Here is a 15723-nt window from a genome sequence, read left to right as displayed (position 1 = left end):
CTTTACGGTAATTGTTTGGGCATTTATTTTATTTCTTTCGAACCACCGTTTCTTCCCGGTGCTACTTTGACGTCGCACCTCAACGTCGTCACCAAACTTCCTTCCCACCGGAAAGAAAGAGAGCGGGGAAATTTGACAGTCGCTATTCCACCAAAGTAACATAAAGGTATTTTATGAACGTACATTTTGGCATTCAAAAGGGGGTTTGTTCATTAAAACGTCGTCGATGCAGCCTGCCGCCTCACCCAAAATGAGAATACTAGAGGAGGTGCAGGCCACTCTGCAGATCGCCAAACTGAAAGAAGAAGATCTACAGAAAACAATTCACTGCCTGTCTTTTGGGGAAAACGTTTCATCTGCAGACTACTGCCTCATGGAACTGGATGACACCCTGTGCAAACACATTGAAGCCGGGCAAAGGTAACGTTTTTAAAATAATGTGAAAGAATAGGCCTACGACAATAAGGGTATTGTTTAATGGGTTTGTGTTTTTCAGTTTTGCCTGATTTTTGCATTTATAATCATGTAAAATGAATATGGTTGGTCTAATCTGTTTTTGTAAATTGACTTTTTAATAAACTAATCATTTCAGCAGTACTATTTATTCTTTTAAAACCTGGTGAGAGCACATTGTCTGCTAATTAGTGTGTACCCCCCTTCTGTCGCAACTCTTTAATGTGGTTGAAGATAATTGAAATTGATTGTGTAAATGTGATTGATGCAGCATAACTAACAATCATTTTCTCTTTACTTCCCAGTTTAGTGATTCGAGGGGACACGGACGAGCGAGCAGTGCTCTGTAGCGGTGACAAGACCTACGATTTAAAAATAGCAGACACATCTAACCTACTGCTGTTTGTACCAGGATGCAAAACGCCAGACCAACTAAGCAACAGCCAGGAAAGCTCCCATTTGGTGCACGCGCAGGTATGGAAACGACAAACTCACACGTACCTGCCTGGCATGCTGCAACAAGACTCAACCTTCCGTTTACAGATGTAGGTATTGGTTAGTTGCAATAATGACCGTTGTGTACTAACAATACCCTAATTCTGTTATAGATCTGGGGATTTTGTAACAGCTACTGGGAACTGAAGAGACAGCGTCCTAAACTGAAGAAACTGAAGGAGATTTTAATGGAGAATCCTTATAAAGGACCAGCTCTAGGGGGGCAAAAGGAAAATCCAGAAAACAGGGTAAATAGTCTACAGAGAAGTCATTTATCATGTATTTATCATTTATCAGTCATTTATATAGGTCTGTGTGCATAGGCATCAGGCTTATTGCAACTTAATTGCTTTAAAACGTTGCTGAGAACAACACTCAAATAACCTTTACTTAATTGAATGTTAAGTGTGTGCCCCTCTTTTAGATTTGATTCTAACCTTTAGTGTGTGTTTTTCTCTTACCAGTACTCAATGCAGGATCTGTTGGACAGGATCCAGTCCAGCGAAGAAGAGCTAAAGACTCACTTAAAGACCATCCATGCCTGTCAGATAGATGGTGAACAATGACATTTTTTAAGAATAAAAACATGTGTACTAATTGTTAATTGTCATGTTCTCCTGGGCCGTACATCACAGGAATAATTCTTTCACAAGTACAATCTCTCTATTTTTAGCTGTAGTAACTCAAATGTATGTTAAAAAAACAGATGATTCCTGATTTTTTAACAGTGTCCTTTCTGTCTTTCAGGCTGCTGGCGCGTGTTGGACTTTGACTACGAGATGAAGCTGCTTGGTCATGTTACTCAGCTGGTAGATTCTGAGTCATGGTCCTTCAATAAGGTTCCCCTTCAAACAAGTCTGGAAGAGTTGGCTCCACTGGAGCCCAAGTAAGTTAACGACAATGATGCTCATGCAACAGGAAAAAACAAACAAGGTTATAGTGACTTTCTGAGAATCTATTAAAAGGTCATTTATAATGGATGTAGAGGCAGAGCCTCATAACGTCTCCTCTCTTCACAGAGAGATGATTGAGCACTGTTTGGACTGTTATGGGAAGCGCTTTACTGAAAACGGTAAATAAAAACAATCTCTGAAGACTCAAATGACAGAACTTGAGTTCACATTACTGAAATGCTGCTAGAATATACATCAGAGTAATTCCAAACATGATACTACGCTGTAATAACATCTTTGTATGATTCTTTCTAGACCACGTCTTTTATGCACTGCATGAGGATAAAGTATGTCAAAGCACGGCGTTACTCCTGCTGCAGAACGCGGTGAAGTTCAACCTGCGAGAGTTTCAAGAAGTCTGGCAGCAGAGCGTCCCAGAGGGCATGAGCACAAGACTAGACCAACTAAAGGTAAGCCTGTTTCTTGATGGTCATTGACTGACCTTCTCAAAATGTTAAAATTCAAATTAAAAATCATCAGTCCATGCATTTATTTAAGTAGTAACACAAGCGGTATGGCTTCAAGCAGCCCAGTATTAATTAAAATCCCCAGTCATCTTCTCATCTTATTGTGTTTTATGCCAGTTTGCATTTCTCTACCTGAAGATTTAATTAGCATTTACTTTGTCAATTTGACGAGCACTCTCCAACGAGCTGTAGATAATCATGCACCTGTAGTCAAGGAGTGACTTGCTGTTCTGATTTGCGTTTCAGAGTGTCGCATTGGTGGACCGCGCCTCTCGCCCTGAGACCATCTGCCTGCTGCGGGTGGAGGATCTCTCTGAAGACACGCTGGAGCGCTTCAACCACCTCTTCACAATCAGAGAGAAATGGACGGAGGAAGACATCACGCCTTACATACAGTATGTGTCATCTATTCAGGACATCAGTGTCATGTTTGATGAAAGCAAGAAACCTTATGTAAAATAAGATATCCCCAATACTGAAGGAAGTAAACACATAAGTTATTTCTTTAGCTATTTGATTAATTATAATATGTAATTCCTCCTCCCTCTACTTCATTCAGGGACCTGTGTGGAGAGAAACAGACCACCGGAGCTCTACTGACCAAATATGCTCGATCTTCAATGCAAAATGGGATCAAGGTGTTCAATTCCAGGAGGCCTGTGGCTACATGATTATGTCGAGAATCTCATTTTCATTTGAAAAATTAATATTCTCAGTGACGGTTGCAATTGACAAAGATATTATACACAATTGTTCTTAAAAATGCATTGTTAGCATGGTCTATTATCTTACAGCAACCAGTTTGCTGGTAAAGTGTAGGATGCTAAAAAAAAACTAAACTCAATCTTTGTCACGAAGCTTCATCTTTATTGCAGTTGTTTTTCTGTTAAAAGTTGATCAAATTATTTTTCATCCTTCAAATATATTTGATTTACCTGATATGGATATTTTTTTTTTTTCATTTCCAACATGACTATGTATATGCAACAACATGAACTTACCAGGTGCTGGAGGTTGTCCACAAGGTGGTGGCCTATGCTGATGTATTCAATATGACCTCCACCCAGTGGCAGATTACAACAGCATGTGCTGGCTGATCTGAAGCAATTACCATTATGAAAATAATTGACAAGGTATATCTTTCCAGCTATCTAAATGAGAACATTTTCTTTTACTACAGTAAACTCACTGTTGCACAAGGTGTCAAAATTGGCTTTGGGCATGTTACCATTTGTTTTTTTATGAGTATATATATCCCCTAAGAGCACAAATCACTTTTTTTGTTTGTTTGCATCAGTTTTTAAGAAATATGCTGAACAGCCTGTAAATATTTTACATGCTGCAGCCTAAGCGCAAACTGAGAAAAAGCTCATTAACACATTTTGTTGCCATTTTGTGTTGTGTGGATTTAAAATCTTTTCATGGCAACTAGATGTTATACAAAGTGATTTATAGTTTGTTTTTTTTGGCATAATCGAGCTCAAACATCAAAACCACCTCGGCTCAATTGTTCATTGGTTCATTACAAGCTGGTAAAACACGTTCTTAAAAGTAAATAATCGCATCAGTTCACAAATCATTAAAATGAAAGACCTCCATATGGGCTGCTATAGGGGTCAGATGTGTACCTTTAGTTTATAACAAGCGTTCAAGTAATCCAAAATCTTTTACAGAAGTTCTGGAGCGCTTATAAAAAGAATCCCGCCAAAATGTAATCCTTTTCAAACAGATCTGTCCATCAAATGTCTCTGTTAAAGCTTCCATGTGTTTGTACACAGAAGACTGGTTAGTTAGCCCTATGAAAGCTGGCACACATTCAATTTTAGAAAATGTAAATAGTTTCATTTCGGACGAAAGGGTCAAAGGAATTAATTTACCCAAATTTTGTTTCTGAGGTTAATACAGATAGGGCCCAGATTGAATTGAGCCGTGACACAGAATGTGTTGGTGGTGCAAATGTGTGACTCAGTGTTGGACATCCGCAAACAGTTTCTTTACCTTCTGTGTGTGAGTCATCGCTACGGATACACAAGAAGGCCTGGACAGACACGGGCCTGCTTCAACACAGACGTGATCCTACTCACACACATCTGTGTGTCTAAAGAGACTTAATGTATTTATGCTCACTGACTCACCTTCACATCACCCCTCAGGGATGCTGACTCATCTGTTCATTGGGTAGAGATAGATCCCAGTTGTGCATGTGTGTGTGTTTTGTATTCACTGCATTGTATAGCATGGTACCCCAAAATGATTCCCTTTACTTCCTCTCATCTGTAGGACCTCTGTTCTTTTCGTCACTTTCTGCATTATTCTCTCTTCTCTTTTTCCTTTCCATGAATTAGACGTTTCATCTTCCTCTTTTTTCCTTCACACATTTGTACATGATCAGCAACATAACAGCAGAGGAGCAGATGGAACAGATGGTGAAAAGTCATTAATGAAACTTTTCAAACAAACAAACTTTTTTTTTATTATTTTCAACACTTTCTTGTAACACATCTTGTAAACGTGGTATGGGGAAGGAAATGTCCTCAGTTAACCCGACGAAGGTAGAAATTACAATACTTTAGACCTCTACCACAACAATCAGAGACGCACACAAATCAATAAAAAAAAAACCTGAGGTTGTAACACCGGAAACTGACATTGGGAATTTGGACAGCTCCATTATTTCTTGACACTCACAGACTCATACGAGTTCTTTGTGATTGATTGTTGATTGATTGTTGTATTGTGTTGGTCAGTATACCAGCATTAGAAAAGTAAGCTTTTAACTTAAAAAATATATGCAATTTGTTTCCCATTCTGAAGCTAAGAATAAATACTCATAGCATTATAATGTGTTGCTTTTTTTTTTTCCAAACCTTTCAAAAAGCATATTGTTCACTGTTTTACATTCAAGATAGTCAGGAGACAAGGTCCCCAAGCTATGACATTTTGTATCCCTTTTCTCTTTTTTAAATGTGAACAACCGGTTTTCCTGTCCACGCAGCATTCTATGAGCTAACCGGTTACCTCGGCAACATGTCCTGCAAGTCTGCCACGACGTAGGCAACCACAGCCCACAATGCTGAGCAGAGGTTCATGTCTTGAGGTTCTTGAACCGTCATCGTATCACCTTCGCTGTGGTGGAACCAAAAATATCGACTGCCTGCCACATGCAGGCTAGCACCTGTTGGAGTGGTAAAGAAAAAGCTAAAATAAGAATAAAATAGAATATGATGGATGTCAAGACTAAAAGGTTCAAACATTCCTGCACCCAAAGTCATTGCAGTTTATATCTGAAAAGAAACATTAATGCATCTAGTGTTATTCCCATAGAACATTACTGTGGAAGGTCGTCAAAAATGTTGACATGCGGAAAAAACCCACAGACACTAAATACTGAGAAAAAGCCTTCTCTGTTACAATTAAACTAGTTCCTCTTCTCACTGCTGTAACATTTCTACTTCAGTCTGTAATCGTCTTTGTCTTGAAATCAAAGGCACAAACCCCGCCTTTGATTTACAGTATAAATCTGAGCTTTTATGTTTTACAACATGCTGTAACAATGTTGTAGCTGTCATTTCCAAACAGTTGATTTGTGTTTCTTTGTGAGCATGAAATATCGTACCAGCCTATTCCTCCCGTCCCTAATCATATTTTCCCATAGACTCTCTAGTTATCAATTAAACAATGGCTACTTTGTACATTGCTTCTAGTCTCCGATGGCGCTGTGATGATTCATGTATGTTCTTTGCAGGTGCTTGTGAAGCTCAGAGCGACTTCACCTCTACACATTTCTATGTTAAAATCTAAGTTGTCTTACAGTTGTAATGACTAGTTCCTCCGGTTTAACTGCCGCCGTTTGCATTGGCGAGGTTATCCTTTGGAAAATTCTTCACGCTTACTACTAAACTTTCAATTTCACTTTTTTCAAAGTGGTTGTCTGGCCCCACTTCTTCATTTTGTAGAGTATTATTTTCAGTTCATTAATGAGGATGTGATACTGCTTACATAACAATTTTATTAAAAAAGGTATTTAAACCAGCACCACAGAAATTAGGTCACTAATGACGAGTTGAATTAATAATAATGACTTAATATTTCAACTGTTTGATTTTGCTCAATTGTCCCATTTGCTTCTATTTGCACTGATTTATTCGACTGACCTGGTACTCCTGCCTGCATCCACGGTGAGATGTCTGTCCCTTCTGCGGGTGTCTCCAGTTTGGTCGTATTAATGGGAGCCAAATGTTTGACCACTTCTGCCATGACCTGTGGATACAGACACAGTCTAATGCTTCTCAGCTCCTCACAGTCCGTCAATATGCCGGCGTTTTTTCAAACATGGCTCGACATTGTATAAGTATTTTGATTCCAAGATCAATTGTCATATTTTTACATGTCATGCCCTTTGTAATTCAGACAGCAGACTGTAGATCCATAGTAAACACTAATGAAACTCGACACTACAGTTTCAGTGTTGAGCATGGGTTTAATGATTTTAGATGTCCAATTTAAGAAGCAATTGTCTAAATTTAATGTCAAGCAAGGAGTAGATGGGGAAAATCTCTCTGGACTCCATATTGCAGAATCTTAGCTTGAGATCTATACTGGGTTACTTTCACACGTAAGCCAGTATAGATCCTGGTTATTGGGTAAAAATTGTTTAAAGCTACCTTTTGTGCTGCATCACTGCCGGTAAACTGCAGAGCCACTGGTGTAAATGTCCCCGAGTCAGACTCCATGACCAGGTCAAAGTTGGACATGTTAACCTGGGTGTGGAGAGGAAGAAGAGAGAGGACTTGGGGTTAGAGTTAGACACAGCAGACAGAAGGTGCGAAAGGCAAAGAGAAAGCATTGACAGACACAAATAATAGTACAAACAGTCCATAGTGGATTTATGGTGATATTGACGAAATTTTTATTTTTTGCGATCAAATTGTGCATCTGTTTTTGAGCATTGTAATCGTATTATGGACTGTAGGCAGTTAACACTCTAACAAAGCCGATTTAGATCCTTTGCAAACTACAAATCCCTGCAAGTACATCTCTATACTTCTATGCTATATACTTCGGTCTGAGCTGTCTCCAACAGGACAGTACCTTGTGTTGAGCATAGTACTGCTGTGCTCCGACCCCCCCTTGCTCCTCAGCTGTCCACAGCACTGTCCGCAGGGTCCTCCTAGGACGCAAACCTGGAAACCCACACAGACCCAAAATGTAAACACTAATGAAGAGACAGAGAGCGATAGCGGCTCCAATAATGAAGGACACAATAGTCATGTACACTCACCGGCCACTTTATTAGGTACCCCATGCTAGTAACGGGTTGGACCCCCTTTTGCCTTCAGAACTGCCTCAATTCTTCGTGGCATAGATTCAACAAGGTGCTGGAAGCATTCCTCAGGGAGTTTGGTCCATATTGACATGATGGCATCACACAGTTGCCGCAGATTTGTCGGCTGCACATCCATGATGCGAATCTCCCGTTCCACCACATCCCAAAGATGATCTATTGGATTGAGATCTGGTGATTGTGGAGGCCATTTGAGTACAGCGAACTCATTGTCATGTTCAAGAAACCAGTCTGAGATGATTCCAGCTTTATGACATGGCGCTTTATCCTGCTGAAAGTAGCCATCAGAAGTTGGGTACATTGTGGTCATAAAGGGATGGACATGGTCAGCAACAATACTCAGGTAGGCTGTGGCGTTGCAACGATGCTCAATTGGTACCAAGGGGCCCAAAGAGTGCCAAGAAAATATTCCCCACACCATGACACCACCACCACCAGCCTGAACCGTTGATACAAGGCAGGATGGATCCATGCTTTCATGTTGTAGACGCCAAATTCTGACCCTACCATCCGAATGTCGCAGCAGAAATCGAGACTCATCAGACCAGGCAACGTTTTTCCAATCTTCTATTGTCCAATTTCGATGAGCTTGTGCAAATTGTAGCCTCAGTTTCCTGTTCTTAGCTGAAAGGAGTGGCACCCGGTGTGGTCTTCTGCTGCTGTAGCCCATCTGCCTCAAAGTTCGACGTACTGTGCGTTCAGAGATGCTCTTATGCCCACCTTGGTTGTAACGGGTGGTTATTTGAGTCACTGTTGCCCTTCTATCAGCTCGAACCAGTCTGGCCATTCTCCTCTGACCTCTGGCATCAACAAGGCATTTCCGCCCACAGAACTGCCGCTCACTGGATGTTTTTTCTTTTTCGGACCATTCTCTGTAAACCCTAGAGATGGTTGTGCGTGAAAATCCCAGTAGATTAGCAGTTTCTGAAATACTCAGACCAGCCCTTCTGGCACCAACAATCATGCCACGTTCAAAGTCACTCAAATCACCTTTCTTCCCCATACTGATGCTCGGTTTGAACTGCAGGAGATTGTCTTGACAATGTCTACATGCCTAAATGCACTGAGTTGCCGCCATGTGATTGGCTGCTTAGAAATTAAGTGTTAACAAGCAGTTGGACAGGTGTACCTAATAAAGTGGCCGGTGAGTGTATAGTGATAACATTACTCACTACACACACACACACAACTTCATCACTAGACCTTGTGCTCTCAGGGCGACCCTGGCGCTGTAGCTCCTCCGTTGCATTCTTTGTCCATAACAGTACTGTACTGTTAATCTAAGTCGGTTCCCTTATTAAGTGTGTCTTTGGGAGTTTACAACAGTCTGGGAAGTTACTGTTTACAGTCTGAAGAATTGTTTTGTAACGTATCCCTACGTTTAGCAGGATATACTCGGGTGTCTTCCTGTATTTACTAACTGGCTGTTTAGATTTATTGAAGCATCATGATTCTGTTTTCCTTTCCGTATATACACACACATTATATATATACAGACACATTATATATATATATATATATATATATATATATACACACACACACACACACACTAATATATAGTACATATCTCAGAAAAGCAGGTTACATGAAGCTAGATATTTAAGTAAATCATCTACTTGCCCGTGTTTGTTTTTGAGCTTGTGTAAGCTTGCTGCTATCTGTACACCTTCTACCCATTTCTACAAAATGCCAATGTGTCTTTGTGAGGAAGTTCATCCGTGCGGCATCATAATCGGTATCTGTATATATGTATGTGTCTATATTACCCAAGTCTTTCATGAGTGACAAGACCTCCCAGGATATCATGACACCACCTCCGTCATCCATGGCGCCTTGGCCCACATCCCAACTGTCCAAATGGCCGCTCAGTAAGACGACCTTGCGAACAGGACAGATAAAGTGTTACAAACAAAGAAATGAATGTGTTGGGAATCTTTTGTGTGTGAGAGTGTAGGATAAGATAAAAGTCATGTCTACATTTTGTAGCAGACACACAATACACCTTAAATGTACTCAGTATCTAGAATAATTATCAGCAAGGACAGACAAACTAAAAAAAAGGAAAACAAAGACACAAACACACAGTTCAGTGTTATTGCCATTTCAAGGAATTTCCCGTCAGTATAATGATCCTGACCTTGTGTTCCAGGTTACAAAATATTCCTGTCCTGAGCAAGCGCCTTCTGGCCATTGACCCAAAATCCAAAGCTTCAAATACATCCGGAGTAAATGTGCTTAAATACTCATTTTGATCGATCTTTACATGATTAAAGCAATTAATACGTAAAAATACGAGTAATATCCTTTTTTTTAAATGTCTACACACTTAGATATTTTACCATGACCAGGGAAAACGTCAGCTGGGAGTATAATACATACACACATTTAATACAGAGAAACGTGGTTCTGTGTGCAAAATCCAAGTGGAAGTGCAATAGCAGAAACGCCAACCTTAGAATCTATTTCCATTTTTCCAAGTATAGGTTAATCCCAGGTTACCCCATGCATCCAGGATTTTACAATACACACATTGTTCAGACCTCTTGCAGTGTTGAAATATCAGGGTTATCAGGATTCCATTACATTCACATGCATTCAGGAATTGGGTCATTTCCCTGTTGCACAGTGATCCTTATATTGTTTAGGCTCACTTTCAATTATGTTTTTGCCGTGACTTTAAACAGAAAGCCTACATCCTGACATTATAAATAGATATATCATTTTTGGAAGAATGAATGGACGATGTAGAAATTTAGTAGGTGGAAAAACTCAACTCATCATAGGACCAGGAGTGGCTGTGAAATCTAAACCCGGAAATGACTGACTAGACGAGCGCGCACGCACACACACACACACACACACACCAAAATGATGTTAAACATTGTCATGCGTTTCATTTCCCTTTTTTAAAATTGAGTCACCAACACAGTTCACTTAAATAGCAACCATCAGGAACCATGCCATACAAACCATACCATACCGAACAAACTACTGGCAATCTTGGACATTAATGTTTGGACGTGATGTATTTACAGGCTCAAGCTTTGAGAGAGTAAAGTTTTACACACAGAGTTTAATGGACAAGCTATGGGGAATTTAACAATCCAAGCACCATCTATCTTCATCTAAAGTAGTAAAGTAAAGACGCCTTTGTCCAAAATGCAAGGTATACACTTCCTTTACAACAATAACAACGCCCATACTCAGGACAAAGTCCATATACAGTGCACACCATGATTCACAAGCAACACCTTCGAAACCCCACTCTGTGTTCTGAAATAAGGAAATGGAACATTTTTAGTCAAGACTGACGAGAAGCTTCTCCGTTACTTTTTTGCTGCAGTATGTTGCAACTCTTCACAAATTTCAATGTAAATATCTATTTATGGCTGGTTCAACCGGACTGGTGCTATGCCTGTGTACAGAAAATGCTGCTTCATTTGCATTTTTACTCAGGAAAGACAACTTTTGGGAGACAGTTTCTTCCAAGGACTCTATGTTGAATCTACCTTTCTAGTTTTAACTGCGTACCAATACCTGCAATGAGCACTGTGTGCCTGTTCTGATAATGCCACATCTAATAGCCTGAACCCACTGCGCTGCTTCAGCCCTGTCTCTTCCATGACGGAAGCATTACAGGTTATCACACTGACTTTTCCACAAACAGGGTAGCGTGCATTTGGAGATTAACAGCACCTTGTTTGTCTCTCAGGTTCTACCTGCCAAGCGCCTCTGAGTCCCTACACGCATGTGTATCCATCACCTGTTTGTGACATTGTGTGACACTGCACAACCTGCAAGTTGGGTCATGTAATGTGTTTGTTTCTTTGCTGCAAATGCTGGAATTAGATTTTTTTTTCTCGTATTTTTTCTCGTTTGCTGATAAAATATTGACTGTGTCATACACCGCACTAATTCGACTGCAGGCCTGTCATTTTAGTTGAGTTGTTGCCAATATAAAAAAGGCTGTGACCTGTGAAGAATGTAGAAATGCCCGGTTTAATGACAGGCCTGATATATGGTCAGAGTTTGGGCATGTATAGGTAGCAAAGTTTGAAACTTCTCTTGGACACCAATAAAGTTGAAAACTTATATTCTAATCCAAAAGTTCTAATTAACAGATCAACATATTGTTGCTTTTCCCATATGAATAGCATTTATACTGGCTGACAGATATTTTTTAGAATTAAGAAATAGAAGAAAAAATTCTTAGAAACTAGAACACAGCAGAGCCACTTCTTTGGAAACATTATATCATACAAACATTGTCAAAATAAAGATGTGGAAATAACTGAAGTGGGCAAAAAGGGGTTATTTTCTTGTTCAACTTGAGGCGAGGAAACAATACAGAGTGACTAATTAAGAAAGAAACAAGAAATGAAAAATAAAAGCGTTTCCAGGACAACTCTTTCCCAAACATTTCCTTTGAAAGGTCAACCCAAATAGAATTGCCCCAACCATATGAAACAAATGTGTTATGTGTCTGCAAAGGGGACGTGAGGTCTACCTGCTCAGGGTGTTGCCAGCCTCTAATCTCAGCCACTGTGTTGAAGGAGTCAGCATCTGGTAGAGTCTTGGCTGCCATTGTGAGTCGGACCACGATCCTCTGCCCTTTCTGTGCCATGCGCCACATTAGCTCAGCATCTTCCACAGTGATACAGGCTGAAGGGATGCGCTTCACTCCATCTTGGTAGTACAGCAAACCTGTGTGGGGACTAGAGACAAAGACTAATGGATCTTTTGATTAAACCAGAATTATAACCAAGTAATTTTCAAACATTGTGTGGATGAGTGTAAATAGATGGATAGGTACCTGTTAATAGAAAACGGAGTAATAGATCGAATAAGTGTGGCCACAGCTCCGACTTTGGCTGCTTCAGAAGCCCCATAAGCACGGTAAGCCACTGTCTCCCCGTAGCTAACAAATGGTTGGTTAAATACCACAATCCTTGCCATGGCCTCGCTGGCTCTATGCTTCAGCTCCTCAAAAGACTGAACCACCAACACCTCTGCCTCAATACCTTGAGAGATACAAGTGAGACATGGATGAGTTAAAGGCAGGTGAGCCTTACCGATTACTTGATATACTACGGTCTTTACCCTCAGGTGGTGTCCCTACACTGCTACTTAGTCCCAGCATAGCAAGACTTTTGGCCCTGGGTGCAATCATTTCTGCACTCTCCTTCCCTCTCACCCAATGTGGAATTTTGACTGGCTCTGGAAAGGAAAGTGTGTGAAAAGGACACAAAATGACGTAAGCACTCAGCAGATGGCAAGAAATTTTTGCAAGCGATCCCATTTGTAAGAAGTTTGACCTAAATAGCACAATTATCATGTCCTGCAAGACCCGAGAACAAGGTATACTGACCTAAGTGTACGTCCAATCCATCCTGTGCCATAGCATTGTACATGTATTTGATAGCCATCTCTAGGCTGTGTGAGCCACTGACACGGTTCCCTATGGTGTCTGTGAAGTGGGCCAGCCGTCTGTGGGAGCGGTTCTGGGCACCTCCAAACACAGCCAGGTCAATAATTTGTTTGGCCACATCAGCGTAGCCTGCTACCTCCGCCGCTATTGTCGAGCCTGGATTCACACCACATAGTAACACTCAAAAAAGGAACAGACAAACCTACATACATGGTTTGAATACAGATCTCTTATGTTTTTTTTCAAGTGTATCTTATATCTAAAATATAAATGAGTAAACGCATTGTTTTTGTGCCTTGAGCAGATACAGTAAATTAGGAATTTAATAAGCGATACACCGAGGTCACTATTTTTTTTGTATGTGCTCTTCAAGGCCTGTGGGCCTTTGTGTCTTGAATAAAAATGTGTGAAGGTCGAGAAAGCAATTAAACCTTAGTGGGACAACATTACTTTGCATAAGTCAACTGTGATCAAACTGAGCAATGATTAAAGAATTGGCCTGAATGTGGTTTTTTTCAGAAGCTAGAATAACAGGATAGGTATACCTGTTTAGCATTGTTTTCAATCAGAGAAGGCCATGTCACATCCTTACAGCAGGTATTCTCAATTACGTTGCCTCAAGACAGAGGGTGTGCACAGATTCTGCCTGAGTCACTAACTGTGCGTCCTTGCACCTGTTGGGGTGGGGACAGCTTTAAAAAAGGGTTTTGACACCCACCGAAACTCCAGCACCCATCAACCCTCGGCCTGCACGCCTCTGTCGTGTGGAAGGTGTAGGAGGCTTTTAGTTACCTTTCCCGGCAGTATGATTGGATTGAGTCCTGAGTGTTGACCTGATGGACCCAGGAGGCCATGGATGACAGCCACACAGAGATGGCAGCACGAGGAGACACGCGAAGAGGGGGAGGAGGAAGGGCAGTCTGCCAGCCTGAGACATCTGCAGGAGGAAACACGTCCAGGCGATTAAAAGCATTTCGAGGACATACCCTGTAACTAGCGGCCAATTTAATCAACCAAAGTATACTTTCCAAAGTAGATAAGAGCTTTAGCTAAATGCAACCAACGCTAATCCGTTAACAATTTCATGTAATCCCAGAGATTTTGGTATGAATTAGGCGATTAATCGGATCAAACAAGTACTAAGAACATTACTAGAGAGCAGATCATCTCATGTTCACATTACAGCTTTACTTAAACCCTGGAGTCATCCATTTGTTTCAGCAAAGTCAATCCTTGCTGGGCTTTCTCTTTTTATCGTACAGGCGAACCGAGGATGGAGAGCACGGAAGTTGAGTAACTTCGATCATGCAAACTGATTTTCTGTAAAATATCACAGACATGAACCCGTCGGCTAACTTTCGTCTTTATAGTTAACGTTACAATAGTTATTATAATTGGCCTATTCTAAACGTAACACCGGAATATACACACCGCTTCGTTATCGTGATCACCGTGCTGTTACTTCCGCATCGATGTTTTTCAAAATAAAAGATGTACGGATTTTTGGCAGTCAAAAGTTTTGCGTCGTAAAAATGTATTCATTAAGTTGTGTCAAGGTCTATTCACACATTATTACTAACATTACTATATTAACATACTACTACTACTACTCATTACAGGGCACAATATTTGTCAGAAAATCAATGGGCTTCTACAAGCCCATATTATCAAAACACCTGAATTAGACATAAACCCTAGAAAAATGTGGGAAAAATCTGAAATGACACTCAAACCTTGACATTGATCATTCAATAATTAGAATTAGGATTGATGTTTACACCTCTCTTTACACTCTGTTTAGCTTTAGATTAATTATTATATTGTCCTTAACTAAATACAGACAGTTCCAATGTGATGGGCTGGCAATTACTATAAATTAAATAATCACGGGTTTTTTAAGGCATTTTTCTATTTTCTATTGTGTTTTTTACAACATTTCCACACACTTGTCAACAGTTTTTAGTTGCACAAAAGGAGTGCTTAGTACTGGGTGGAAATAAACAGTGTTTTTACCTACTGTTAACCTTTTAATGGAGGAACATTTAATACAGTAATTTCATACCCGTAGCAAATTAAAAACAAAGAAAAATAAAATGTATCTTTGTAGAATGATTGGAAGCATTGTTAAAGAATCTGGACTTTGTTTTGTCTTTTTTTGCACACTGAATACAATAGAAAGGTCCTAAAATAGTTTGTAAAAACATACGATTACTGCTTCATAGGCCAAAAATCTTTTGTTTTGACCTAAAACCTTTTTTTCGTAAATGGAATAAAGCCAAGGGTGGAGCGGGGGCGTGTAATTAGTAAAGAGCAACGCCCAAATCCCCAAGAATGACAGACAGTTTTAGAATTTCTTTAAAGCCACAGCTTTTATACAGTGGACTTTTAAAGATACATGCTTTTACCGAGACAATTCTCTATAGGCTACCTCACGTGATGAAGTCATGAACTCATCCGCAAGTTGAGGTCAGTCAATTCATATTCAACCAAGATTGAAATAGAAAATGAAAGATTATATATATTTTCAATTAATTATAATTTAATCATGAATTATAAAGGCATTTATATGAAAAATATTTT

General features: G+C 40.0%; 2 protein-coding genes across 5 annotated transcripts; one reads left to right on the top strand and one right to left on the bottom strand.

Annotated features, from left to right (window-relative positions):
• Positions 1–36: 36 nt before the first annotated feature.
• dscc1 (DNA replication and sister chromatid cohesion 1) lies at positions 37–4836 on the top strand. 2 transcript variants are annotated; one of them, XM_037452889.2, is made up of 10 exons: positions 37–166; positions 233–420; positions 759–927; positions 1062–1196; positions 1413–1503; positions 1696–1834; positions 1968–2020; positions 2157–2311; positions 2615–2763; positions 2928–4836. In XM_037452889.2, exons 2-10 carry the CDS (start codon positions 251–253, stop codon positions 3037–3039), a joined length of 1173 nt encoding a protein of 390 aa, XP_037308786.1. In that variant the 5' UTR covers positions 37–166; positions 233–250; the 3' UTR covers positions 3040–4836. The 2 variants fall into 2 exon arrangements, with proteins under 2 accessions (XP_037308786.1, XP_037308785.1); XM_037452888.2 differs by having other exon boundaries at positions 37–420.
• Positions 4837–4840: 4 nt separating this feature from the next.
• LOC119197009 (carboxypeptidase Q-like) lies at positions 4841–15394 on the bottom strand. 3 transcript variants are annotated; one of them, XM_037452881.2, is made up of 11 exons: positions 14575–15394; positions 13936–14080; positions 13084–13299; positions 12816–12932; positions 12529–12736; positions 12223–12430; positions 9482–9593; positions 7460–7551; positions 7033–7128; positions 6523–6628; positions 4841–5543 (listed from the first exon to the last, which is right to left on the bottom strand). In XM_037452881.2, exons 2-11 carry the CDS (start codon positions 14078–14080, stop codon positions 5383–5385), a joined length of 1461 nt encoding a protein of 486 aa, XP_037308778.1. In that variant the 5' UTR covers positions 14575–15394; the 3' UTR covers positions 4841–5382. The 3 variants fall into 3 exon arrangements, with proteins under 3 accessions (XP_037308778.1, XP_037308781.1, XP_037308780.1); XM_037452884.2 differs by lacking the exon at positions 14575–15394 and adding an exon at positions 14327–14568; XM_037452883.2 differs by lacking the exon at positions 14575–15394 and adding an exon at positions 14335–14568.
• Between the last annotated feature and the right edge of the window lie 329 nt (positions 15395–15723).

This window comes from Pungitius pungitius, chromosome 11 (genome assembly GCF_949316345.1).
Source record: "Pungitius pungitius chromosome 11, fPunPun2.1, whole genome shotgun sequence".
NCBI lineage: Eukaryota > Metazoa > Chordata > Actinopteri > Perciformes > Gasterosteidae > Pungitius > Pungitius pungitius.
This window is presented reverse-complemented; position numbering and strand designations above follow the sequence as displayed.